Raw genomic sequence first — 27997 nt, 5'->3', positions numbered from 1 at the left:
GTGATTATTCAGAAAATCACTTTCATTCACCTGCAATGACAATTCATCATCAGTCTGAAAAAATGGCAAATGTAGAAACATAGTGCTGTTATAATTCACTATGTTAATGAAAGAATTTGTGTTTGATAGAAAAAGTCTTTATGAATTCAACATCAAGTTTCATACTATATACTTTAGATTCATCATCATTCATGAATAAGCATACAAAGATTTTAACTCTGTCAAACAACATTGTGGAGAGGCTCAGTGACAACCTTAAATAATGTTGATTTATGCATATTAAAATATTTGAATTATAAAAATAATACATGTGCATGATTTAAAAATCCAAATATACAAGGAAGTCTTGTTCCTATCCTAGACTCCAATCCTATACTCCTGTGCCCAATGGCAACCACCATGAAGTTTATTCTGTATTTTTTCAAAGTCTATTCACATACAAATACATGTATCTATGCATACAAAGATACATACACATACAGAGATAAGAGATAGAGGTTAAACAAACAGACCCTTTTGTACACAAAGGGGAACATACTATATACATGGTTCAGCAACCTACTTTTTTACACTTCACAATATATCTTGAATATCACTCCCTACCAGCACATTGGTATCCTCAGCTGCTTTATTTTCTCTGGTTTTCCTGTTAACATTTTTTACATATGTAACAACTCTTTTAAAAAGATTTCTGCTGATGCAGAAGCCAACATAGACATTAAGAAAGAGCTAAGTGAAAATGTCGAAGAGGCTTATACAGATGGCCACAATCATTTACATAAGGCAATAAACAGACATGCAAATTCAACTCTAATATATGGTGCTTAAGTACAAAACAAGAAGAAACACAGGAACTGTCAGCATATATAACTTGTTTCTCCATTGCTTTGAATATTCAAGTTATTCACAATTTTTAAAGCTTTCAATTTCAATCTGAACATGTAGATCATTTATAATAATTGAGTATTGTTAAAACAATATTTTTTATAAAAGGTTTTGTATCAAGTTTAAACCCTTGTTTCCATCCACTGATTCTATATGAAGATCCATTTTCAAAGTTTCTCATGTACAACAAGGTGTGACATCTTGCTAAAGGCTTTCTAACACTGTTTAAATTCAGCATATTTCCAAGGTTCAACAAAACCTTAAATTTAGTTAACAAATTTCCCACATTAACTTCACTCATGAGATTTCTCTTCTGAATGAGTTTTCACATGTTTAGTTAGGGATGCATTTTGTTTGAAAGTCTTCCCACATTCATTACATTCATAGGGTTTTTCTCCAGTGTGGGATCGCTGATGTATAACAAGCTGTGACTTTGCATTAAAGGCTTTTTCACATTCGTTACATTCATAAGGTTTCTCCCCAGTATGAGTTCTCTGATGTACAATGAGGTGAGACTTTTGGCTAAAGGCTTTCCCACATTCATTACACTCATACGGTTTCTCTCCAGTATGAACTCTCTGATGTTGAGTAAGGCCTTCAATTTGTTTAAAGCCTTTCCCACATTGATTACATTCAAAGGGACTTTCACCTGTATGAGTTCTCATATGGTAAGTAAGAGATGAGCTATGTCCAAAGGCTTTTCCACACTCTTTACATTTATAAGGTTTCTCCTTAGTATGAGTTCTTTGATGTATAATGAGGTGTGACTTCTTGCTGAAAGCTTTCCCACAATCATTACATTCAAAGGGTTTCTCACCTGTATGAATTCTCATGTGTTTAGTAAGGGATGAGCTATACTTAAAGGCTTTTCCACATTCATTGCATTCATATGGTATTTCACCTGTATGTGTTCTCACATGTTCGGTAAGAGATGAGTTATACCTAAAGGACTTCCCACATTCCTTACATTCATATGGCTTCTCACCTGTGTGAGATCTCACATGTTGAATAAGGTTTGAGCTGTGTCTGAAGGTTTTCCCACATTCAGCACATTCATAGGGCTTTTCTCCAGTATGAATTCTTAGATGGTCAGTGAGTGCATGTTTATGACCATGGGCTTTGCCACACTGAATGCATTCATATGGTTTTTCTCCAGTGTGAGTTCTCTGATGTACAACAAGGTGTGACTTTTGGCTAAAGGCTATCCCACATTCATTACATTCATATGGTTTCTCCCCAGTATGAACTCTCTGATGGTCAATGAGTCCTTGTTTATGGCTGAGAACCTTTCCACATTGATTACATTCATAGGGTTTCACACAAGCTTGAGGTTTTTCATGCTTAGTAGATGAGCTAAGGCTGGATGATTTCTCATGTTTCTCTCTAGTTTGAATTTTGTCCTGTTTAATATGGGATGAGCTATGACAGCATAATTTGTCATGTCTTTTGCCAGTTTTGTTACACTTATCAGATGAGCTATGGTTGGATAATTTCTCATGTTTCTTTCCAGTTTGCTTTTTGCCTTTCCTTGTATCAGATAAGCTATGGTTGAATGACTTCTTGTGTTCTTTAGCTGCATCAGATTTCCTTTTTACACAGTTTCTTGAGTGATCAGGTAAATCTAAATTCTGTTTCAAAATTTTTCCACATGACTCAAATTTAAGAAGCCTTTTCTTTGAAGGAACATGTTTTGTATACAAATTATTTTTTTTCCCCAGTGAACCACAGTCATTGCCATTCTTCTTAGCTTGAGTTTTCTTCTTGACTACAACTTCCCTGAGGAGTTTGTTTTGAGATTTCTGGTTATTTTCAAGCTGGTGATCATCTAGCTGGACTTCTAAAATGGAATTCAGTGAGATATTCTTGTGAATCTTTGTAGTCCTATATTTTGGAATAAAACTTGTAAAGAAATGACCTGTTGTAGGGTTAAATTTTTATTCAAGCCTGGTATACCAATGTGAATTAAACAACTAGGGTGAATGGACTTGAGGGGGAAAATGTTGAAGTAAAAAGAGGTGGGAAAAGTGACAATAGTGATTTTTTAAAGTTTTTGCTGCTTAAAAATATAAGTGTGTAACCTGGGATAGAAGATGAAATAAACACAGGGAGAAGTGAACAGGGAATACATGGAGTTAAAAGAGCTTATGATTGTAGCTGATACTTTCTGAGGTTTCTTATAAGCCCAAGCTGCCCAGTTCTGATAACTCCCAAGCTGGCCATAGTATATTGCTCCTGCAGCCTATACTATATTACCCCAATTCTCCATGGGCACAGTTGGAGACAAATCTGACTCAAACCAAGATGTCCAGCAAGATTCTTTCTTCTAACAAATTTGACTCCAGTTAGTCTCCACTTGGTACTTAAATTTAGAAATTATATAAAGCAGGTATTAGTAAGCCATATTTTCTCTACGTAAACAGAAAGCTCATCAAATCAAAGTATGAAACATACACACACAGAGAAGCAGAGGCATAAGAACTGTGTCTTTAAAGATATCATTTGCACAATTTCAATTCCCAATGGCTTCCTGGTTCCTTTCTAGTTCCTATTTCTAGTCCCTATTTCTAGTCCCTGGTGAGGACTGGCTGAACTATCTTGCCCTTAGCTTGTAAGGGATATACCCACGTCCTTATCGCAAATTCCTGCATTTACTGAAGCTAGCTAATGTAAACTTTTGTTATTATATCCAAAAGAGCCAGAAAAGAAAAATAAAGTGAGTCCACCAAGAAGTACTGATGAGCTGATAAGTGGCTGAGAGAACAAATAGGAAGGTTATCCACTTTATACTACTCATGGTGAATTTATCTTGTAGTGCTTAGATCTTTTCCTGCTGACATATCTTTTCCTTTCCATTGCTACTGCTGAAATGACCCCTAAAATGATATTCTTGTACTTTAAAAATCCCTAGTTTCTCTAAATTACCTGATGCTTTCATCGAATGATAAAATTCGTAGTAATTAGCTTAGCAAACAAACTTTACTCAATCTGATTTATAGTGTACATCCAAGCTTGTTTTGTTTTCCAATAGTTTGCTATGGAATATATATTTGTTCTTTTCAGGTCATTCTAATTGTCAATTATAAATTTTTAAGTTTATTCCCAGCTCTAAGTGGTTGCTCACATTCTTTCTGCCATACATTATACACTTACACATTTTGAGATGTCTTCTTAATCCCTGCTTCCCTTCTCCGAGACCATTACCCACACGGAAAGCTGTGGGCCACTATGTTTGTACTACATAATCCAAATTCTGGCTAAAAACAATTGATTGGACAGTGGTAAACACCAGGTAGTGCAATAATATCCTTTTGCCTAAGAACCTGAAATTGAAATTTATAGACTTCTGTTAGCTAACTATGGATACTACGTGTATAAAAACCTACAATCTTAAGAGCTGGGGCCACCATTTAGGGGTGTCATTTTTCAGCTACATGCTATATGCATGGAATAGCAGAAAAAGCTTCAGAGTGAGAATTACACAGTTTTAGAGAGAAGCAGATATAAAAATCCCCATGACTTCAGAGAGAAAGAAGCAGGAAGTGAATAGCCACCTTGATGGTAAAGAAACATTACACTGAGAAAGTGAAAACCGGACTCAAACCGAGAAGAGTTATGGTATCTGAATGGATAGAAAGGAAATATTATTACTTTTATAAAGGACATTAGAGAGATTAATTCCCATGTTGCAGAAGATCAGTTTTTGAAAAATAAAATATCTATCTTATATATATAGACAGATACATATGTATATATGTATAGACAGATATATATCTATAGATACAGACAGAGATATACATATATATATATTAGGGAGTCTAGAGAAGTGCAGTTGCTGGCTGCTTTTTCATTTAGGAAATTTTAAGTGATGCAGAGAGTATAACAAACTTTTAGGTACCATAACAAGGCGGTGTCTTTCTTTTTTTTTTTTTTTTTTAAGACGGAGTCTTGCTCTGTTGCCCAGGCTGGAGAGCAGTGGCACAATCTCGGCTCACTGCAAGCTCCACCTCCCGGGTTCATGCCATTCTGCTGCCTCAGCCTCCTGAGTAGCTGGGACTACAGGCGCCCGCCACTGTGCCCAGCTAATTTTTTTGTGTGTTTTTAGTAGAGATGGGGTTTCACCGTGGTCTCAATCTCCTGACCTCGTGATCCACCCGCCTTGGCCTCCCAAAGTGCTGGGATTACAGGCGTGAGCCGTGCCCGGCTAAGGCTGTGTCTTTCAATGCCCAAGGATGATGGAAAACATGGACGAAAAATTTCCTTCTGGAAAGATAGGAATCAAAACTGAAAAATTTCCCCTTGACATGTAATATTATAAGAACCTTTACAATGATGAATTTGGCTGGTCCCAACTGATATCTGCCAGCAGGAAAAGACACAAGGTACTACAAGAAAATATCACCATGAAGGAAAGGAGGAGAATTTGAACAAGTAAATTGGTATAGTAATATGGTAATACCAGAGAAGAGTTGGGTCTGGAAGAGCAATTGACTAAGGCTGGAAGTTTTTCTTGAATTTGAGACAGTAACTAAAACATAAATGCTAAGCTAAAACAACTGTAACTTCAGAAACAAATATGGAGCTCACTTGGCCCAGCAAATTATTGGAGAGAATAGAACAGTCCTTCTTTGAAGAGCCACCTAAGTAGTATATAAGAACCTGAACCAGCCAGAGGCAGTGGCTTAAGCCTGTAATCCCAGCACTTTGGGAGGCCGAGGCGGGTGGATCACGAGGTCAGGAGATCAAGACCATCCTGGCTAACACGGTGAAATCCCGTCTCTACCAAAAATACAAAAAAATTAGCCGGGCATGGTGGCGGGCACCTGTAGTCCCAGCTACTCCAGAGGCTGAGGCAGAAGAATGGTGTGAACCCGGGAGGCGGAGCTTGCAGTGAGCTGAGATTGTGCCACTGCACTCCATCCTTCCTGGGCTACAGAGCCAGACTCTGTCTCAAAAAAAAAAAAAAAAAAGAACTAAACCAAGAAGAGAGTCATTGTAGCAATGATAAAGATGTATTAAATGACTCAGGATTGCTTTTTAGCTGTAATTTAAAATGTCAACAAGAAAAGTAAGGATAGCCAAAACTGGAGCCATTAATGGATGAATCAGAAACTCCATTGAGTCTCTTCATTTGTCATTTGAAAGACTGGTTCGTCTGGTCTCAGGAAATTCATACAGTCTTGGACAATTCAGGGTCAAAAGAAACTTAAAAGACATAGCAGATATTCTGCTATTAATAATTTCGGGACTATGGTAACATAAATAATAACTGAATATTTTAATGTTTGGTGGTAACATCTAAGATCAATTAAAGCTGGGCATGGTGGCTCACACCTGTAATCCCAACACTGGGAAGCTGAGGAGGGAGAATTGCTTGAGACCAGCAGTTCAAGACCAGCCTGGGCAACATAGCAAGACCCTGTCTCTATGAAAAAAAGAGAAAAAATTAGGAAAAAAAATGAATTTAGCAAATTTACCTAAGAATTGGAAAAATTAAGTATGAGATAATATGAACCTGATTTGTGTGATGACACTGAAAATTGAGAAAAAGAACCAGAAACTGAAGATAGGATAGTAACTCTATGGGAGACAGTCCTATAATTAGATACCCTGATAAAAACAGGGGAGATGAAAAGAACCTCTAATTTAGAGAGAAAGACAAAGCTTTCCATTTCTGATATCCTAAGAATAAGCTGTTGTGTAAGTAGGTCAAATATGAGTATAAGACAAAGGAATTGGAGATGTCCATTTGGAAGTCACGAATGTAGAATAAATAGCTTTTATTTGCACAATGAATAATCAATACAATTTTTAAAAAGAACAGACGGTAGAAGACAAAACCTTAGGGACACCTCAGCAAAATGAGAAGGAAGAGAAGCTAGTAAGTAAATGATAAAGAAGCCCTTAGAGGATAAGATCTGATTCAAGTTGTACAATTCAAACTGGGTGAGTGAGAACTTCGAGCTAATAAAAATGATTAAAGTATGCACTGAAAAGTAAGCAGTGGTGACCTTAAAGTCAGAAATTTAGATAGAGGCATGAATTCTGTGGGATTTGACTGCAGGGGTTAAGGAGAAAATGGAAATGATGATGTGCTATAGATCATGGGTCTAGAGAATTTCATAGTGAAAGGAGAGAAATGGAAATAACTCAGGGCAGGAGCATCATGCCAAGAGATTTGGAAACAGGGCAGATCTAAGAATGTCCAAATACATAGGAGAAAATTTGATACCCTAGGGTCTTGGAGTATGGGTAGAGAAAAGGAGAAAAGCTGAGGATATTAGGAAAAGGGAGGATGCTTTTTTAAAAAAGCACTGATTTATATAAGGGAAGCAGGAGTAGGATCAAGAACAGCTAAGAGGGCCACTGCTCCTTCTGAAGATTGAGCAATTGAGCATAGGAATAAGGATATGTGGCTATATGGAAGGATCAGTTAGGCATCTGAGGGGCTGGTACTGAGTTTCAGAGCCCTGGTTTTCACCTTTTATCCTACCACAACCTGACTGGTGTGACAGATAGTATTATTGTTTCCTGTGTCAAGATTATACCTCCCAGCCCCTTCCAAATGCATAGCCTTTTGAATTATAGCACCCTTCCCAGTGGAAGGATTATACATTCCTACCATGTTGAACTCAGGAGTGGCCAGATGGCCTGCTTTGACCAATAAAATATGAGCTGAAAGGGATATCTACAACTTCCAAGCAGTGACTTTAAGAGTTACCATGTGGTTCCACTCACCCTTTTTTTTCCCTCTGCCATGAGACCAGAATTTGCCAAATGGAGAATGCTCTTTCAGCATAGGTCCCCAAATAAAGATAACATGGAATAGCGCTGTGGCTTGAGCAAGAAATCAATTTTTCTTATTGTAAGTAACTAAGATTTCAGGGGCTCATTCCTTCGTGGAGCAAAACTGAGTGGAAACTGACTGATACAGGTGATATAACCAAACTCCTGTAGTTAACACTAGCTCTCTACTATAGCGAACCTCACATAGAACCTCTCATGTGAACAAGTTCATAAAAGGAAGAGATATTAGAATCTCTCAGGTTACAGAATCTTTGTAGTTCAAAATATTCTTTCCTCAGGAAATCCTGATTTTTTCTACTGCTATTTTCTAGTTAAGAAAGAAAGGTCTAGGATCTTTAAGAAGAATTTCAGAATAAATTACTCTCCGAAAAATTTCAAAGTTACAACTTACTTCCATCAGTTTCTTTTTGCTTGGATCTTGCTATTTTACTTGAAGAACGTTGACTGGGTCTTTTTCTCTTCCCCAACCATGGTGCTTCTCCTTTTTCCAACTTGGAGATCATGTCTGGTTTGGGAGCTTGACACCCTGCTCATGAGAAATAGCAGAAACTGAGTGTTAGAACAACCATCCCAGAAATGAAGCCCCAGCATTTGTACTTCAGGGCCTAAAGAATACATGGCTTCTGGAATTTCACAATGTGAATGCCAGGTCAACTAAATAGACCTTCCATTTTGGAGGCAGGGGCACAAATACCCTGCCTAGTACCCAAAAGAGAAGAAAGCCCTTTGACCCACAAAAATGAAGGCCAAACTTATCAAGGACTCCAGAGAGAAGGTATCACAGTGGACATATTTTGAATTACAAAGGAATTGTTCTTACCCATTGAGGCTTGGTTGCTGTAGTTCTCCAGCATCACATCATTATACAGGTTCCTCTGAGCAGGATCCAGTTGCTTCCATTCCTTCTAGGTAAAGGCCATAGTCACATGTTTGAATGTTACTGATACCTGTGATAGCATATTCCTGTTCACGCTAATGTTATCCACATTTAGTGAGTGATTTGGACAAGATAATAATTTGTTCTTACCATGACTACTCACTGTTGATCATGATATTATAAAGGATACCTATTCTCTACTCAATTTTTCATTATTTTGAGAAACAAAAACCATATTAAGAAATGTCCCTACTGAGCTGGGCACAGTGGCTCATGCCTGTAATCCCAGCACTTTGGGAGGCTGAAGCAGGAGGATTGCTTGAGCTCAGAAGTTTGAGACCAGCCTGGGCAACATGGCAAAACTCCATCTCTACAAGAAAATACAAAACTTAGCTGGACATGGTGGTGCATGCCTGTAGTCCCAGCTACTCAGGAGGCTGAAGCAGGAGGATCACCTCAGCCCAGGACATCAAGGCTACAGGAAGCTGAGATCACACCACTGCACTCCAGCCTGGCTGAGAGAGTGAGACCCTGTCTCGACAAACAGAAACGTCCCTATTGTGAATTTCTTTATTCAAGAGGATAGAATCACGTGCATATCGGAGAGAAAGACAAATAGCCAAAAAAAAAAAAAAAAAAAAGAAAAAGAAAAAAGGAACAGAATCAATCTTTGTCTTCTCTTCTATAACAGGGGATGCTAAAAGGCTATTGAGCAGTATTTATAGTTCTGAGGTAGAAGAATTGAGACCCTTGATTTTTATAACCAGTCAAAAAAATCATTTATGGGCCAGGTGCAGTGGCTCATGCCTGTAATCCCAGCAATTTGGGAGGCCAAGGCAGGTGGATCGTGTGAGGTCAGGAGTTTGAGACCAGCCTGGCCAACATGGTCTCTATTAAAAATACAAAAATGAGCCAGGCGTGGTGGCAGGCACCTGTAATTCCAGCTACTCAGGAGGCAGAGGGAGGAGAACTGCTTAAACCCAGGAGGTGTAGGTTACAGTGAGCCAAGATCAAGCCATTGCTCTCCAGCCTGGGCAACAGAAACTGCATCTCAAAAAAAAAAAAAAAAGTCATTTATGTTTGGCAGCAAAATTAAGATATTTTAGGCATGTAAGAATGCAGAAAGTACACTACCAATGTTCTTTAGAAATAAAGGAGAAAGTTGGGGAGAAATAGAGGAAGGGGGAAGGGGAGGAGAAAGAGGAAAACAAGCAGAAAAAGAGAATGAATGATTTTTAAAAGAAGTAAAAATGGATCAGAATAAAGATTTCAAAATTGGGAAAGACTTAATATACAAGAGAGAGTTATGAAAAATACAACCAGCAAAATGTCTGGTTAAATCTAAGTAACTTGATAATGTGCTGGTACAACTGTTATGAAAGTATCCTTAAAATCAAGAGGTATGATATTAAAAAATAAGCAGAACACTAACTAGGGGGGTGGGAGTAGGGAAGAAATTAAAGTATGTTGAAGTCCTCTTATTAGGCAGGTGGAGGAGGATGGCACAGCTATGGGAGAATTTTGATACTAATAAATATACATTCAAACATGTTTGTCTAACATTTAAAGATAATCCCTTATCCTTACAGACAACAAATTTTTTTTCCTTCTTTTTTTTGCAGTGGGGTGGGGGGGTAGAAAAAGTCTCACTCTGTTGCCCAGGCTGAAGTGCAATAGCGTAAACATAGCTCACTGACACCTTGAATTCCTGGACTCAAGCAATTCTCCCACCTCAGCCTCCAAGTGGCTGGGACTACAGGCATGCACCACCCATGCCTGACTGGTCTTTAAATTTTTTTGTAGAGACATGTTCTCGCTATGTCGCCCAGGCTGGGCTCAAACTCCTGGGCTCAAGCAATCCTTCCACCTCAGCTTCCCAAAGTGCTGAGATTACAGATGTCAGCCACTGCGCCTGGCCAGACCACCATTCAATTACCTGCAAAAGTAATCAATTTAACCCCACAAACCTCTGGTCACTGACTACCAATAATCTTCCATCATTGATTGTCACTGGCCTTCCAATCACTGAGCTGATACAGACAGCCTTGCCTAATTACTGGGCCTATAGTTCCAAAATGACTGGGTAAAGCAAACCTCCCAATCAGTAGCAGCAGCAGATCTCCCCAGTCACTTGCCCCCACAGACACTCCAATCACATATTATCACAGGTTCCTCAACCAATGATACCCACAGGACACATGGTAATCTATCTCCCATTAGCCCAAATCCCTTATCTTATCAATCCCCAATCACTGACACCAACAGAATTCTCAAGCAGTGGCCTTTATAGAAACTCTAATTACTACCAGCAAATTCCACTCCTCCCTCAACCTCTTTAGCCACTCCCTTCATTTGCATGTTTTACCTGAAATCTACCTGTCTCCTGAGGGTCCTGCTTCCTTACAGGAGCCTCAGAGGACTGGAGGCTGTCTTTCCTGCACCACCCGCCTCCCTGCCATGACCCATGTACCTCAGGGTCTAAAGATGAGGTAAATGATTACTTTCAACCATTTCTCATTCTTCCTTCAAAATCCATAGCTTATTTATAGTATCACCAGGTTTTCAGCCATTAACCCTTCTGGGTCCAGTGATTTGCTAGGAGGACTCACATGACTCAGTATATAATTGTACTCATAGCTATTATTTATCGTAGCGAAAGTGTACAAAGCAAAGTCAGTTAATCAGCATGAGGTAAAGTCCAGAGGACACCAGGCACCAGCATCCATGAGTCCTCTCCCAGTGAAGTCATATAAAACATGCTTAATGGGCCGGGCACGGTGGCTCACGCCTGTAATCCCAGCACTTCGGGAGGTCGAGGTGGGCAGACCACGAGGTCAGGAGATCGAGACCATCCTGGCTAACACGGTGAAACCCCGTCTCTACTAAAAATACAAAAAATTAGCCAGGCGAGGTGGCGGGTGCTTGTAATCCCAGCTACGTGGGAGGCTGAGGCAGGAGAATGGCGTGAACCCCAGGGAGCGGAGCCTGCAGTGAGCCGAGATCACGCCACTGCACTCCAGCCTGGGCGACAGTGAGACTCCGTCTCAAAAAAAAAAAAAAAAACAAACATGCTTAATTCCTCTGGAAGTGAGTTATAATAACATGTATGAAATGTTGTCTACTAGGGAAGCTCATTAGAGACCAGTACTGCCTAAGGGTTTCACTGGGGGCTGGTCAGGTAGGCACTCTCTGCCTGCATGTACAAAAATTCCAGACTCCCAGAAGAAAGCAGGTGTTCAGCATAAACCACACTGTATGTATTCTTTAAGCACTGGGAACTACTCTTAATCAGTTCCGGGAATGGTGGGATCCTTCCTGAAATCTAATTTCCCAGATGCCAGCAAAAAGCAGACCTTGCAGCAGGCCTGTCTAAGGATAGCAGTTTTTCACTTCTGTGTTAGCTCTGTTCTGCAGTCATCCCACCCCAGTCACTGAAAACTTTAGCACCAGCTAAATTCCTGCCATCATGCTGCACTACCTCCATATCAATGTGGAAGAGCCATTCAACACCCTTGCCTCTCTTTTTCATGAGGTCAACAACCTTTTCTCCACTCAAATTCAGCCACCTATTCATCAATCATCTGCACTTACACCTTGCCATCACTATACCACCTCCAAAAATCTCTAAGACATTCCACCCTCTGACCATCATTTCCTATCCTGCTACTTTTTCTCGTACATTCACTCCAATAATTCTCCAAACTCATTGAGCCCTCTGATCCTAACCACTTTTTCACAATCTTCCACCTTTACCTAGCCTTTCTTTCTTGTTCAGATTCCTTGTTCTAGTACCATACACAATCAATTGAAAACTATAAAGTTTTAACTTCCTTGCTCCTCTTCTCCACTGTACTCACCTATCAAAGCCTCGACCTTGGTTAAATCCAACTCTCCTCTTAATCTCTGCCTGCAACCTTGCAACTGAACATTGCAAGAGAAAAATCAAACTGTGCTGAGTGGACTAACTTCAAATTTATAACACATATGCCAAATGGGCATCTAATCCTGTCAGTAGTCCTACTACCTAACCCTAGAAAATACACATTTCCTTTTTCCTAGATGATTATTTTGAACATTCTCCTTTTTAACTCTGAAAACTCCAACATCTACTCCTTCCCCACTCTTGGCTGATGAATTTGCTTTATGCTTTCAAAGGAAAATAAATCCAAATGGACAAGAATTACCCTGTCTTGTTACCACCAATTCCATTAACCTGTTTCCAAACTCATATATAACATACCTTCTCTTCTGTTAAAATGGAAAGTCTTCCTTCTCTCACCTAAGGCCAGTTTCTCCATTTGTGCTCTCAATCCCATCCCCAACTGCCTTCCTAAAGACGTCACTCCTGCAAGTACCTCTTTCTCTTTTGTAACATCTATTTCTCCCTTTTATTTGGATCATTCCTATTGACACACAGAGTTGCCTTAATATCATTCATCTAAAGAAAACCCCCTCTTGATTTCATATCCTATACAATGTCCATTTCTCTGCTTCCTTTACCAGCAAAACTCCTCATAAGTGTTGCCTATACTTGCTGTTTGCACTTCATTACCTCTCATTCTTTCAACTCACTCTAACAGGATATTATCCCCTTAACTCCAATAAAGGAGTTCTAATCAATCAAAAAAACCATTGAGCTACATACTGACAAAATCAAATGATCTCTAGTCCTGCTTTAGGACTCAAAAGCATATATGACAATTTATTACTCCTATTGTCTTGAAAGGCTTTCTTCTCTATGCTACTTTGACACCCACTTGCAGTTTTCCTCTTACTTCAATGGGCACCCCTTATTCTCTCTGTTGTTTTTTGTCTTCTACCAGACTTTCAAATGTCAGAGTGACCCAGCCCTCCGTCCCTGGCTCTCTTCTCTTCCCTATCTGTCTTCTCTTCCTAGGTGACCCAAGCCAATCTTAAGGCTTTAAATGCCATCTTTATTGTGATGCTTTTAAAAAATGGTTCCCTAGCTCACACCTTTCCTAAGTTCCAGATTCATATATATAGTGGCTACACAATATCTCTAGGTAGATGTGCAATGAGCATTTTGACATGGCCAAAATAGAGCCACTGACATCACCCCAGATCCCATTTCCATCCACCAAATCTAGTCTTTTCCACCATAACCCTTTCCATTCAGAAAATGGAATCACCATCTCTCCAGTTCTTCAGGTTAAAAGTCTAGATGTAAATCTCGATTCTTCTCTTCCCTCATACTCCATATATCAACACATTAATAAGTTCTATTGCTTATCTCCAGATGTATTCTGAATTTGATTTCATTTTGCTGCTACAACTCTATTCTAAATCACCATAATCTCTTGTCTTTGACTATTGCAAAAAGTTCCTAACTGACCTCCCTATACCTACCTACTCTTGCCCCTCTGCAGTCCATCTTCCATGAGGTAGCCATGGTAATCTTTTCAAGGTATCAATCAGAACAGGTCACTCCTCTGCTTAAACTCAATGGCTTCTCACTGCATCTAGAATAAAATCCAAATCCTTACCTAGCCAATAAAATCCTACATTATCTGATACCTTCCTACCACTATGATTCGCAGCTTTCTACTTTCCCTCTGACTGTGCTCCAACAGCACTAATCTTCCTTCTCTTTTTTAAGCACATCAAGTTCACTCCTACCTCAGGTCCTTCGCAGTTGATGTATTTTTCTTCCTGGAACACTCTTTCTTCAGATCTCTGCATGGCTGCCTCCTTGTGATGATTTATGCCTCAACCCAACTGTCATTTCCTAAGGAAAGCTTTCCATAACTAACCTGGCTAAAGTCATGCACTCCCTACCCTCAATCACTCTGTACCATATCATCCTCTTTTTCTTACTTCAGCACTTATTAGTGTCTGGAATAATTTTATTTGTTTATATTTTATGATATCTCCCATATTTCTAGAATGTAAGTCATTGAGGGAGGGATTCTGGTTCTGTTTCCTGGTGACTCTCCAGCATTTAAAACATTCCCTGGTTTTGAGGACAAAGCAGGGATTGCAAAACAACAACAACAACAACAAACAAATAAAATAAAAAACACTCCCTGGCATAAAATAAATGCTCATCTTACAGACTGTTCCTACTGTTCCTGCAAGTTTTCAATCACTGACACCCAAATACTCCCCAATCACTAACCTTCACAAACTTCTCCCAATTATGGATCTCTACAAGTTCCCAACTATCACTCTCCACAGAACAATCATTAACCTCCACAGATCTCCAATCACTGACCACCGAAGAACCCTCAATCATTAAATGCAGCAATCCCCTCAAACTCCTGACCCCCTTAAGCTTTTAGTCACAGAATCACAGAGGATCTTCAATCATTAATTCCTACTAATCACCTCATTACTCAAAGCACAGTTATTACTGCTAGACACCACCTAATTATTGACCTGCATACATCCCCAATTACCTTTTCTCCCCAGATGACATACAAATCATCTACCTCCCCAGAGACACCTCAACATTGACTCCCCAAACTCTAACAGACATATTCCCCCCTCACTGGCCCCCCGATCCCTCCATTACCCACTGACCCTCAAAGATACTGCTAATCAAACTTCCACAGACATCACTGTCACTGACTCCCAAGCCCCAAGCTCTGATGCTCCCAGATGCTCCCAGTCACTGAATTTCCCAAATCCTAACATTGACCCTTTTTGATAATCCAGGCTTTAACCACCACAGGCACCCATAATCGCTGGCTCCCATAGACATCCCAAACCACCAACCCCCACGGTCCTTCCCTATCTCTGACACATCAAAAAGCCTCCATTTCTGATCCCCTTCCAAACTCTGACATTCAGTGACTGCCACAGACGCCTCCCCATCATTGTCTCTGCAGATCCCTCCTAATACTGATATCCTAAAGCCAAATCATTAACCCCACAGATAACTCAGAACACTGACCTTCCAAGAGACCATCTAGCATCGATTCCACCAATTCCCAAATCACCTATCGTCACAGACTACTCCAATCACTGCCCCTCAAGTAGATCATCTCTGACCGCCAAAACACCCTGCCTCATCACAGCTCTCACCGCGGCGCTGGCTTCGGGCTCGGACACAGCCATCTCCAGTGGTCGCCCGGCCTCTTTGGTCGTTCCCGCACTTCTCCTCCAGTCCACGGTCTCTGGCTTTGTCAGAATCTGCTCGCCGCTGGAGACCGACATGGCGCCTACCCGGAGGGCGGCCTTAGCGGGTCCGGCAGCTGCGATGGCGGCTCCCTTCGGTAAAAGCGCACGGGCGCGGCCATCTTGGCAAAGACCCAGCCGTACAGCGGAAGTGCGGGGACTTCTGGGACAATTAGATCGGGAGGTGGAAGCTGGCGAGGGCGTTACTTGCAGGGTGCAGGAGTGATGCGATCAGAGCGAGCCGGAACCCGGTTCGGTTACGCACTTTAGGAGTGACCTGGGCCTGACAACCCACTGCCGGCGTTCGGGTCGCGTCACTGCCGGAAGATATTTTACAGAATTTGGAATTGCTTTTCCGAATACATGTCAGTGCGGCCAGCGGCTAGAAGTCCGGGAATCACAATGCTTAGTGCGGACTTCAGAAAGGTGGGATGCGAGAAATTGGAAGTAGAACGGAGAAAAGCCTGATCGAACAAATAACATTTTATAGGGAGAGGACGTTAATCGTTGAGATATACGATAAATCTTTTCATACATAGTATAAGAACAATAAGAAAAACTGAAACAGAGCCGGGCGCGGTGGCTCACGCTTGTAATCCCAGCACCTTGGGAGGCCGAGGCGGGCGGATCACGAGGTCAGGAGATCGAGACCACGGTGAAACCCCGTCTCTATTAAAAATATAAAAAATTAGCCGGGCGTGGTGGCGGGCGCCTGTAGTCCCAGCTACTCGGAGAGGCTGAGGCGGGAGAATGGCGTGAACCCGGGAGGCGGAGCTTGCAGTGAGCCGAGATTGTGCCACTGCACTCCAGCCTGGGTGACAGAGCGAGACTCCGTCTCAAAAAAAAAAAAAAAAAAAAGAAAAAAGAAAAAAAAAGAAAAACTGAAACAGAAAGTTAAGTAAACACACCACTCCTGCGTGAGAGCCCGGGTTTGGTGAAGATATTTCACCAGAATAATCAAGCACTTGGAGAAGTAATTCCTCAATGCGCCATTTCATGCATTAATTACATTCATTAAATATGTGCAGGTTAGCTGCTGTGCTATGCAAAGTACTGGAAAAAGAGTGGAGAGGGGTAGGGATGATGTAAGTCCAGAGTCCAAAGGCCAGGAAACCAGGGGCTCCAATGTCAAAGGGCAGAAGATGAATGTCTCAGCTCAAGAAAAAAGAGAAGGTGGGAGGGAAGTGGGGATACTTAACGGGTTTTTAAAAAAAAAGAAAAGAAAGAATGAATAAGACCTAGTATTTGATAGCACTACAGGTGTATATATCCAATAATAATTTAGTTGTACATTTCGAAATAACAAAGTATGATTGGATTGTAACACAGAAGATAAATGCTTGAGGGGATAGATAACCCATTTTCCATGATGTGATTATTACACTGTGCATGCCTGTATCAAACTATTTCATGTACCCCATAAATATACACACCTACTATGTACCCACAAAAGTTAAAGATTAAACAAAAATAGAAAAGAGGATTCACCCTTCCTCTTCCTTTTTGTCCTATCAGGCCCTCAGTGGATTTGGTGGTGGCCACCCACATTGGTGGGGGCTTCTTTCCTCAATTTGCTAATTCAAATGCTAATCTTTTCCCAGAAACGCACTAAGAAACCCAGAAATAATGTTTCACCAGTTTTCTGGGCATCCTTTAGCCCAGTCAAGGTGACACATAAAATTAACAATCATCCTCACCATGCCATACACAGACTTCCTTACAGAATCTGTGAGATACTAGGTTGGTGATGCTTTAATCCACTAAAGCTGGTGATAATTTGTTATCCAGCAATACTAAACTAAGGACTCAGTGAAGACTGAAAAATAATTGGTGGCTTGAAATTCCTCTTCACCTACTTAAGACACGGCCCCCTACACTGTGTTCCTGACAGAGTATTCCTTGAGCATCACCTTTGTAGGGGGAGGCAATTGCTTTGTTTCTGCGTCAGATATGGTCCTGACTTTAATTGTTCCTGATATTAGAGTCCTAAAAAGGTAAAATATTATTTAAATACCTCTCCTTTCCTTTCTTCCTCACAAATCTGAAAGAGAGGCAGTACAGTTTCACCAGGATTTTCTTAAACCCAGCATATATATATATATATATATATATATATATATATATATATATATGTGGTAGGGATGAGTGAGTACGGTGGATCAGAACGTAATGTTGTACTCTTGAATATATTCATGTGAGTAGACCTGAAAATTCTCCCAACAGGGACAGGGGAAGCATGTGCGGCAATAACTATGTGAATTCAGCTGATTCTAGTGAATTCCCTAATGAAGACGTCACACACGGTAAATATGTATCATATTTATTGTCATTTATACTTGAAGGCACCCGGAGGGGGAGGAAATACTAAATCAGGAAACAAAACTTCAAAGAGACATTACTTCTTTGAGAGTATAGCGTTCCTAGGAACACGCTTTGCTTCATAAGGATTCACCGAACACCTCGATATATGGCGCTCCATCTGAGGCTTGCTCCAAATGGCCCTCCATTATTCTGCCTGTTAGTCTCCCCTGACTATCCGTGCTCTCCTGAGACCATGCTGCCTATCACCCATTGATGCAGGTCCTTTCTGGAGAGCTCGGGTGGATTCTCTCCATCCTAGCTCTTTTCCCAAGAAACAAGCCACCGTTCCAAGACACCCAGTGGGACATTCCCCTTCCACCTCCTTCTCCAAAGTTACCCAGGTGTTCATCACAGGTTAGGGAGAGAAGTTCCCAGGTTTCAGTTACAAGGCATAGGACGCTGGCATAAACACACAAACACAAACACACACACACACACAAACACACACACAAAACTCGAAGAGGTAGCCACAAGGGTCATTAATCACTTGACGACTGTTTTCCAAAAACGTGGATGCATTTCATCCATGCCAAAGCCGAGGGTGCAAACACGGAATGGTGGAGAGATTCCAGAGGCTCACCAAACCCTCTCAGGAATATTTTCCTGACCCTGGGGGCAGAGGTTGGAAACATCGAGGACATTTCTTGGGACACGCGGAGAAGCTGACCGACCAGGCATTTTCCTTTCCATTGCAAATGACCTGTGGCGGGGGCATTTCTCTTTCCCCTGCAAATCACCTATGGCGAGGTACCTCCCCAAGCCCCCACCCCCACTTCCGCGACTCGACATGGCTGGGTCTCTATCCGGGTGTCACTCCGGGTAGGCTTCTCAACGCTCTCGGCTCAAAGAAGGACAATCACACGTCCACCACCAAAGCCCACACCTCTTCCTTTGGTTATACCCACAGAAGTTAGAGAAAATGCTACACTTTGAGACTAATTAAGAATCCTTTATTGAAGCCGGTACCAAAGAGATGGCCACCGCTCAAAATTCTCTCGGCCCCGAGGAAGGGGCTTGATTAGCTTTTATACCTTGGTGTAGGAAGGGGAGGGAAACTCAAATGCAGTAATTCTACAGAAGTAAAACCATGCAGGAATCAAAAGAGACAAATGGTTATAGAGAGATAATTTAAAAGACAAGTGGTTACAAAGAGCAAGGGTACCAGGTGCAGGGCTCTAAATCCTTCACTGCACTTAGACATAGGTGCTATGCCGGACAGGAACTCAAGGCTTTATGTTGTCATCTCTTTGAGAGAAATCCCGGGAACTTCATACACTGTGCCAGTACCTTATCAGTTGATTGGGTTCCCTTGAAATGCTGAGGATCTGCTTACACAGATCAACTCCTTTGGAAGGGGCTTGGGTAGGGAGCCCTTAGCGTCTTGTAAATTAAGGGGTCAGTTGGAGTTTGTCCAGCATTGCCAGCTAGAGAGAGCCTTACTTAGGTGAGAAGCAAGGCTAGGTGATTAGAGAGACACACAGCGAAGATTCAAAGTAGCGAGTTAGAGTAAAAACAAGGTTAGACATTTCACTTTCCCAGAAAACGCACAAACATTCAATGGGAGAGAGGTCCCGAGTCGTCAAAGTCCCAGATGTGGTGAGCCCCCAGAAGGAAAAACCGTGTCTTCCTGAGGATGCCCGGAACAAGAGCTGGGCTTCCAGAGCTAGGCAGCGGTCTGTATCTCCGTGAGCGGGCGGGAGGCGAACTGGGGCGGGGCCCTGCTTCTTTCTGCTCTGCTGCTGCCGGGAAGCTCCTGGCGTCCAAGCGCAGGAGGCCGCCGTCCTGCAGGGCGCCGTAGAGTTTGCAGTGCAGAGTCGGAATCGCCTCTGGGGCAGAGGGTTCGAGCTTTCCCAAGGCGAGGGTGCTGGCTCCCGTGCGCACCTAAGGCCACCCGGGAGCGGGCGCAAAGGGCGGCGGCCCCGCAGCCAGCAGGTTGTCGAGCGTGGCCAGCGCCCAGTGCAGGGCGGCCCCGGCGTGCGCCAGCTGCCAGGTGAGCCAGGCGCGCTGCGAGGCGCTGGGCTGCGTGCCGCCGGCGGGCCCCGGGAGGAAGGCGCCCCCCGGGGCCCGAAGCTCGCCCAGGGCCACCTCCAGCCCGCCCAGGTGGTTGACGACTCGCGAGAGGGGGCACGGGAGGGAGACCCAGGCTTCTGGGGAGTGGCGTCGGCGGCGCTTTGGGGAGGTGGGTCGCTCCTCCCGGACGTCAACGCGGCGTTGCGGGCCGCTCTTCCTCCCTGGCGATCTAGGCCCGTGCTTTGGCTCCTCCAGGCGCCTCGGGCTGGGAACAGAACCTGCGCGGGAGACAGAGCGGGAGGTGTCAGAGGGACTGCGCGCAGCGCTAGGGGACCCATTTCCGAGGTCCCAAAGCCCCTCCCGACCCCGCCTCCCCCTGCCCTCCATCCCCCACCCCTCCGCAGCTGGCCTCCACGCCCCATCCTCTTGGCCCCTTCCTGCATCGTGGGGACTCCGGTGCCCCGTCCGGGGTGCCTTCTTCTCCGCCCTTTCAAACTTGAAGCACATCTCATCTGGGGCCACCGGAGGCCCGGGTTCCTGGCGCACTGGGGGCTTCCTCGGCCCCCTCGGGACCCCCCACTCCCCGCTCCCCTTCCCGGGGCCCTGCGCCCTCCTCCCCACCCGTCCAAGCTCCCAGCCCCTAAACCTGCCTCCTCGGCGCTCGTGGGGGCGTCGTGCTCTGCTGGACTCGGGCGTGTCGTGGCCTCTCTCTCCGGCCGGGCCTGGTCGTGGCTTGACCTTCCGCCCTCGGTTTCCGGTTTCTCTGCCTGGACTGCGAGGGGAGCCGTCCGGGCTTCTCCACCGTTTGTGCCTGGACGCAGAGGCCTCCCGGCTGTGCCCGCTGAAAGCTGCGGGGGAAGAGGAGGTCGACAGTGAGTGGGCCATGACCCGTCCGTAGACGGCTGCGGGAGGGTTGCAAGGGCCAAGCTCCCAGAGTGACCTCAAGGCAGGAATGGCTCTGCTCCCAGGTGTGCCCCCCACCCACTCCTCTTTCTCCAGCTGCCCAAGACCTCCAGGCCCCACTCCCCGGGTCCCTTCCTGTCTCCTGACTCTGGCTGTTCCCCAGCTGCCTGGCACCCTCCAGCAAACCCTCCTCCGCGGGCGCACCCAGAGGTTGGCTCAGCTGGCGGAGCCACCCACCACACCAAAAGTCTGCCTTTCTTTGACCCTACGTTTCCCCAGCACCTGCCGGATCAGGGCCCGTGGGGCGGGGGCCGCTGCTCTACTCTTTGTCACCCCAGCTCTAACTCTCCTGCCTCCCTGGCCCCCTGCCACCCCCTCCACACACCAATCCGCACAGACAAGACACTCGACCCTCACTCACCTCGTCCTCTCTCAGAGCCCTCCCGATTCTTGCGGCTCTCCATCTTCCCCTGCTTTCCACAGGGAGGTCTGTCTTCTCCCTCCGCTTCAGAGGACAGGTTCCCCATCCAGGAAAGAGCTCTGTGATCCCGGGCGAGGAGGCTCTACCCTCTGGCAGCCTGAGCAGCGCAAACGGGGAAATGGCCGCTTGGGCTCAGCAGCCGGCGGGCTTTTACAGGGAGCCAGGACCCCCGGCTGGGTGTTCCCAGGAGGGTTGGCTGCGGACACGCCCACAGGGGCAGGCTGCCTTGATTAGGTTAGGCGGATTGGAGGGGTTCCGCTTTCTCCCTGGCTCCCTGGCACTCCCTCTCCAGCAAGCGATGAGCAATTTTGCGGAGTGGCAGAACAGAGACAAAGGTAGCTCTGGGCTTCACGGTAATTTCAAAGAAAAGTGCCCTACTTCGTTGCCCATTTCGAAGTCCTCTCTACCTCTGCGTTTGACGATTTCTCCACTTCCTGGTGTGCACCTGCGTGTGTGTGTGTGCGCGCGCGCTTGTGTTTGGGTGTGTGCGCACCATGCCGAGGGTCGGGCCAATTTCGAGTGAAGGGAGACCGAGTCCCGCACGTTCTCTTCCTCCTGCAGTCTGCGGAGGAAAAACGCATTTCCGCCACGGCGGCAGGAATGCATCTACGGACGTTCGGAAAGGACGGGGTGTGCTTTCGTCCCCACTTAGTTTTCTATCGAGAAACAGGCAGCAGAGGAGAGTGGGCCAGAGGGCCACATTTTGCCCACGACCAGCCAGGTTTGAGTTCGTTCCTCCTAGGCCTCACGGTCTGATTTTCCCCTCCCCTTTGTGTACCCGACGGGTGTTGTTCTGAGATCGGGACCATCCCACCGGGCTGCGCATGGGATCATCGTGTGCGTATCGCCACAGCCCTCCGCGTCGCTCGCTCGGTGAGCACGTGAATCAAGGAAGGGGCACCACTCTAGGCAGGACCCGGCGGGGTGCGGGGAGGAGAAACTCGGTAAGAGAAGACAGGGAGAGTCAGACGTGCGAGGCGCAGGCTGTCCCAGGCGAGTCTTAGAAACGACGTGCGCGGAGGCGTCCGTCAGAAAGGAAGCAGGCGAAAGGAAATGGAATGTCCGCAGGGCCGGTGCCATGGGATCCGGTCACGCCCTGACGGCTTTCACCGACGTCTCAGGCTCGCTCTCTCCACCTTGGACCTGGTGCAGCGAGGAGTGAGGCCTGAGGACAGGGCCGAGAGGCCAGCTGGGTGGGGGAGGTGCCAACACAGTAAGGGCTGGTCGAGGGGTGGTCGAGGGCGATACGGGGGTTGCTCAAGAAATCACTGCTGGAACTGGGATCCAGTCATCGCACTTCCGGACGTATCGCCTAAGGACACAAAATCGGGATGTGGGGCAAATATGCGTCCTGCTGTGTTGGTTGTCGGCACGCTGCCTGTAACCGGGACGTGGAATGGACCTAGGTAGCCATCAGCAGATGACTAGAGAAGGATAAAGGAATAGGGTTCGCAGAAGAAACGCGTCAGGGAAGGGAAAGGAAAGCCTGTCGTCCGAGACGTCGTGCGTGGACCCAAAAGTCATGGTGCCCAGTGAAGTCAGCCAGGCCCATCCGACCCGTATTGCGTGATCTCCTTGGGGTGTGGGATGGAAAGCGGTGAGGATCACGAAAGTAGAGAGGAGAAAGGTGGTTGGCTGGGCCTGGGGCCGGGGTAGGGGCAGGTGTAGGGGCAGGGAAAGGATGCCAGTGCGAGATGTGGGTCAAAGGGCACAAAGTTTCCGAGAGAGAGGTGGAGTGCTTCCTGGATATCCATGGCAGGGCAACGTGAGTACGGTGGAGCAGAATGTAAGGTTCTCTTGAATATACCCACGGGAGTAGAGCTGAAAATTCTCCCGATAGGGACAGGGGACGCATGTGGGGTGATAACTGTGTGAATTCGGCCGATTCTAGTGAATTCCCTAAGGAAGACGTCACACTCGGTAAATGTGTATCATATGTACTGTCATTCATACTTGAAGGCACCGTTGGGGGAAGGAAATATTAAATCGCAAGACCAAACTTCAAAGGGAGATCACTTCTAAGAGAGTCTGACGTCCGTAGGAACGCTCTCGGGTTCACAAGGATTGACCGAACACCGGGATACGTAGCTCTCCATCTGAGGCTTGCTCCAAATGGCCTTCCACTATTCCAGGCACGTGGGTGTCTCCCCTAACTCTCCCTGCTCTCCTGAGCCCATGCTGCCTATCAGCCATCGGTGCAGGTCCTTTCTGAGGAGCTCGGGTGAATTCTCTCCATCCCACCTCTTTTCCCGAGAAAGAAGCCACCGTTCCGAGACACCCAGTGGGACATTCCCCTTCCACCTCCTTCTCCAGAGTTACCCAGGTGTTCATTAGAAGTTAGGGAGAGAAGATCCCAGGTTTAAATAACAAGGCATAGGACGCTGGTATGAACACACACACACACACACGCGCGCGCGCGCACGCACACACACACACACACACAAATACACACACAAAACTCGAAGAGGTAGCCACAAGGGTCATTAATCACTTGGCGACTGTTTTCCAAAAACGTGGATGCATGTCATCCATGCCAAAGCCGAGGGTGCAAACACGGAATGGTGGGGAGATTCCAGAGGCTCACCAAACCCTCTCAGGAATATTTTCCTGACCCTGGGGGCAGAGGTTGGAAACATCGAGGACATTTCTTGGGACACGCGAAGAAGCTGACCGACCAGGCATTTTCCTTTCCATTGCAAATGACCTGTGGCGGGGGCATTTCTCTTTCCCCTGCAAGTCACCTATGGCCAGGTACCTCCCCAAGCCCCCACCCCCACTTCCGCGACTCGACATGGCTGGGTCTCTATCCGGGTGTCACTCCGGGTAGGCTTCTCAACGCTCTCGGCTCAAAGAAGGACAATCACACGTCCACCACCAAAGCCCACACCTCTTCCTTTGGTTATACCCACAGAAGTTAGAGAAAATGCTACACTTTGAGACTAATTAAGAATCCTTTATTGAAGCCGGTACCAAAGAGATGGCTAACGCTCAAAATTCTCTCGGCCCCGAGGAAGGGGCTTGATTAACTTTTATACCTTGGTGTAGGAAGGGGAGGGAAACTCAAATGCAGTAATTCTACAGAAGTAAAACCATGCAGGAATCAAAAGAGACAAATGGTTATAGAGAGATAATTTAAAAGACAAGTGGTTACAAAGAGCAAGGGTACCAGGTGCAGGGCTCTAAATCCTTCATTGCACTTAGATATAGGTGCTATGCCGGACAGGAACTCAAGGCTTTATGTTGTCATCTCTTTGAGAGAAATCCCGGGAACTTCATACACTGTGCCAGTACCTTATCAGTTGATTGGGTTCCCTTGAAATGCTGAGGATCTGCTTACACAGATCAACTCCTTTGGAAGGGGCTTGGGTAGGGAGCCCTTAGCGTCTTGTAAATTAAGGGGTCAGTTGGAGTTTGTCCAGCATTGCCAGCTAGAGAGAGCCTTACTTAGGTGAGAAGCAAGGCTAGGTGATTAGAGAGACACACAGCGAAGATTCAAAGTAGCGAGTTAGAGTAAAAACAAGGTTAGACATTTCACTTTCCCAGAAAACGCACAAACATTCAATGGGAGAGAGGTCCCGAGTCGTCAAAGTCCCAGATGTGGTGAGCCCCCAGAAGGAAAAACCGTGTCTTCCTGAGGATGCCCGGAACAAGAGCTGGGCTTCCAGAGCTAGGCAGCGGTCTGTATCTCCGTGAGCGGGCGGGAGGCGAACTGGGGCGGGGCCCTGCTTCTTTCTGCTCTGCTGCTGCCGGGAAGCTCCTGGCGTCCAAGCGCAGGAGGCCGCCGTCCTGCAGGGCGCCGTAGAGTTTGCAGTGCAGAGTCGGAATCGCCTCTGGGGCAGAGGGTTCGAGCTTTCCCAAGGCGAGGGTGCTGGCTCCCGTGCGCACCTAAGGCCACCCGGGAGCGGGCGCAAAGGGCGGCGGCCCCGCAGCCAGCAGGTTGTCGAGCGTGGCCAGCGCCCAGTGCAGGGCGGCCCCGGCGTGCGCCAGCTGCCAGGTGAGCCAGGCGCGCTGCGAGGCGCTGGGCTGCGTGCCGCCGGCGGGCCCCGGGAGGAAGGCGCCCCCCGGGGCCCGAAGCTCGCCCAGGGCCACCTCCAGCCCGCCCAGGTGGTTGACGACTCGCGAGAGGGGGCACGGGAGGGAGACCCAGGCTTCTGGGGAGTGGCGTCGGCGGCGCTTTGGGGAGGTGGGTCGCTCCTCCCGGACGTCAACGCGGCGTTGCGGGCCGCTCTTCCTCCCTGGCGATCTAGGCCCGTGCTTTGGCTCCTCCAGGCGCCTCGGGCTGGGAACAGAACCTGCGCGGGAGACAGAGCGGGAGGTGTCAGAGGGACTGCGCGCAGCGCTAGGGGACCCATTTCCGAGGTCCCAAAGCCCCTCCCGACCCCGCCTCCCCCTGCCCTCCATCCCCCACCCCTCCGCAGCTGGCCTCCACGCCCCATCCTCTTGGCCCCTTCCTGCATCGTGGGGACTCCGGTGCCCCGTCCGGGGTGCCTTCTTCTCCGCCCTTTCAAACTTGAAGCACATCTCATCTGGGGCCACCGGAGGCCCGGGTTCCTGGCGCACTGGGGGCTTCCTCGGCCCCCTCGGGACCCCCCACTCCCCGCTCCCCTTCCCGGGGCCCTGCGCCCTCCTCCCCACCCGTCCAAGCTCCCAGCCCCTAAACCTGCCTCCTCGGCGCTCGTGGGGGCGTCGTGCTCTGCTGGACTCGGGCGTGTCGTGGCCTCTCTCTCCGGCCGGGCCTGGTCGTGGCTTGACCTTCCGCCCTCGGTTTCCGGTTTCTCTGCCTGGACTGCGAGGGGAGCCGTCCGGGCTTCTCCACCGTTTGTGCCTGGACGCAGAGGCCTCCCGGCTGTGCCCGCTGAAAGCTGCGGGGGAAGAGGAGGTCGACAGTGAGTGGGCCATGACCCGTCCGTAGACGGCTGCGGGAGGGTTGCAAGGGCCAAGCTCCCAGAGTGACCTCAAGGCAGGAATGGCTCTGCTCCCAGGTGTGCCCCCCACCCACTCCTCTTTCTCCAGCTGCCCAAGACCTCCAGGCCCCACTCCCCGGGTCCCTTCCTGTCTCCTGACTCTGGCTGTTCCCCAGCTGCCTGGCACCCTCCAGCAAACCCTCCTCCGCGGGCGCACCCAGAGGTTGGCTCAGCTGGCGGAGCCACCCACCACACCAAAAGTCTGCCTTTCTTTGACCCTACGTTTCCCCAGCACCTGCCGGATCAGGGCCCGTGGGGCGGGGGCCGCTGCTCTACTCTTTGTCACCCCAGCTCTAACTCTCCTGCCTCCCTGGCCCCCTGCCACCCCCTCCACACACCAATCCGCACAGACAAGACACTCGACCCTCACTCACCTCGTCCTCTCTCAGAGCCCTCCCGATTCTTGCGGCTCTCCATCTTCCCCTGCTTTCCACAGGGAGGTCTGTCTTCTCCCTCCGCTTCAGAGGACAGGTTCCCCATCCAGGAAAGAGCTCTGTGATCCCGGGCGAGGAGGCTCTACCCTCTGGCAGCCTGAGCAGCGCAAACGGGGAAATGGCCGCTTGGGCTCAGCAGCCGGCGGGCTTTTACAGGGAGCCAGGACCCCCGGCTGGGTGTTCCCAGGAGGGTTGGCTGCGGACACGCCCACAGGGGCAGGCTGCCTTGATTAGGTTAGGCGGATTGGAGGGGTTCCGCTTTCTCCCTGGCTCCCTGGCACTCCCTCTCCAGCAAGCGATGAGCAATTTTGCGGAGTGGCAGAACAGAGACAAAGGTAGCTCTGGGCTTCACGGTAATTTCAAAGAAAAGTGCCCTACTTCGTTGCCCATTTCGAAGTCCTCTCTACCTCTGCGTTTGACGATTTCTCCACTTCCTGGTGTGCACCTGCGTGTGTGTGTGTGCGCGCGCGCTTGTGTTTGGGTGTGTGCGCACCATGCCGAGGGTCGGGCCAATTTCGAGTGAAGGGAGACCGAGTCCCGCACGTTCTCTTCCTCCTGCAGTCTGCGGAGGAAAAACGCATTTCCGCCACGGCGGCAGGAATGCATCTACGGACGTTCGGAAAGGACGGGGTGTGCTTTCGTCCCCACTTAGTTTTCTATCGAGAAACAGGCAGCAGAGGAGAGTGGGCCAGAGGGCCACATTTTGCCCACGACCAGCCAGGTTTGAGTTCGTTCCTCCTAGGCCTCACGGTCTGATTTTCCCCTCCCCTTTGTGTACCCGACGGGTGTTGTTCTGAGATCGGGACCATCCCACCGGGCTGCGCATGGGATCATCGTGTGCGTATCGCCACAGCCCTCCGCGTCGCTCGCTCGGTGAGCACGTGAATCAAGGAAGGGGCACCACTCTAGGCAGGACCCGGCGGGGTGCGGGGAGGAGAAACTCGGTAAGAGAAGACAGGGAGAGTCAGACGTGCGAGGCGCAGGCTGTCCCAGGCGAGTCTTAGAAACGACGTGCGCGGAGGCGTCCGTCAGAAAGGAAGCAGGCGAAAGGAAATGGAATGTCCGCAGGGCCGGTGCCATGGGATCCGGTCACGCCCTGACGGCTTTCACCGACGTCTCAGGCTCGCTCTCTCCACCTTGG

General features: G+C 47.2%; 2 protein-coding genes across 4 annotated transcripts in view; both read right to left on the bottom strand.

The window, feature by feature from the left end:
* Positions 1 to 8194, bottom strand: part of ZNF883 (zinc finger protein 883) — an 83809-nt gene extending 75615 nt beyond the window's left edge. The window contains exon 1 of one of the 2 annotated variants that reach the window (XM_063636126.1): positions 8081 to 8194. The gene's annotated coding sequence lies outside the window, so the exon portion shown is untranslated. The remainder of the gene's footprint in view (positions 1 to 8080) is intronic. The other variant, XM_055271439.2, reaches the window with a different exon arrangement.
* On the bottom strand, positions 5 to 15862 carry ZFP37 (ZFP37 zinc finger protein). 2 transcript variants are annotated; one of them, XM_055271435.2, is made up of 4 exons: positions 15611 to 15862; positions 8510 to 8594; positions 8081 to 8215; positions 5 to 2722 (listed from the first exon to the last, which is right to left on the bottom strand). In XM_055271435.2, exons 1-4 carry the CDS (start codon positions 15740 to 15742, stop codon positions 1179 to 1181), a joined length of 1896 nt encoding a protein of 631 aa, XP_055127410.1. In that variant the 5' UTR covers positions 15743 to 15862; the 3' UTR covers positions 5 to 1178. The 2 variants fall into 2 exon arrangements, with proteins under 2 accessions (XP_055127410.1, XP_055127412.1); XM_055271437.2 differs by having other exon boundaries at positions 8510 to 8591; positions 15611 to 15850.
* Positions 15863 to 27997: the final 12135 nt, after the last annotated feature.

Source organism: Symphalangus syndactylus, chromosome 3 (assembly GCF_028878055.3).
Source record: "Symphalangus syndactylus isolate Jambi chromosome 3, NHGRI_mSymSyn1-v2.1_pri, whole genome shotgun sequence".
NCBI classification, from domain to species: domain Eukaryota; kingdom Metazoa; phylum Chordata; class Mammalia; order Primates; family Hylobatidae; genus Symphalangus; species Symphalangus syndactylus.
Note: the sequence above shows the minus strand (reverse complement) of the source record. Positions and strands in the feature narration are given on the sequence as shown.

What these genes read in the sequence shown, in the direction of transcription:
- ZFP37 (XM_055271435.2), bottom strand. Translation starts at nt 15,742, where the DNA reads ATGTCGGTCTCCAGCGGCGAGCAGATTCTGACAAAGCCAGAGACCGTG. An exon ending in AGCCCGAAGCCAGCGCCGCG is followed by an intron (nt 8,595 to 15,610) that starts GTGAGAGCTGTG and finishes GCCTTTACCTAG; the next exon opens with AAGGAATGGAAGCAACTGGA. An exon ending in CAGCAACCAAGCCTCAATGG is followed by an intron (nt 8,216 to 8,509) that starts GTAAGAACAATT and finishes TCTCATGAGCAG; the next exon opens with GGTGTCAAGCTCCCAAACCA.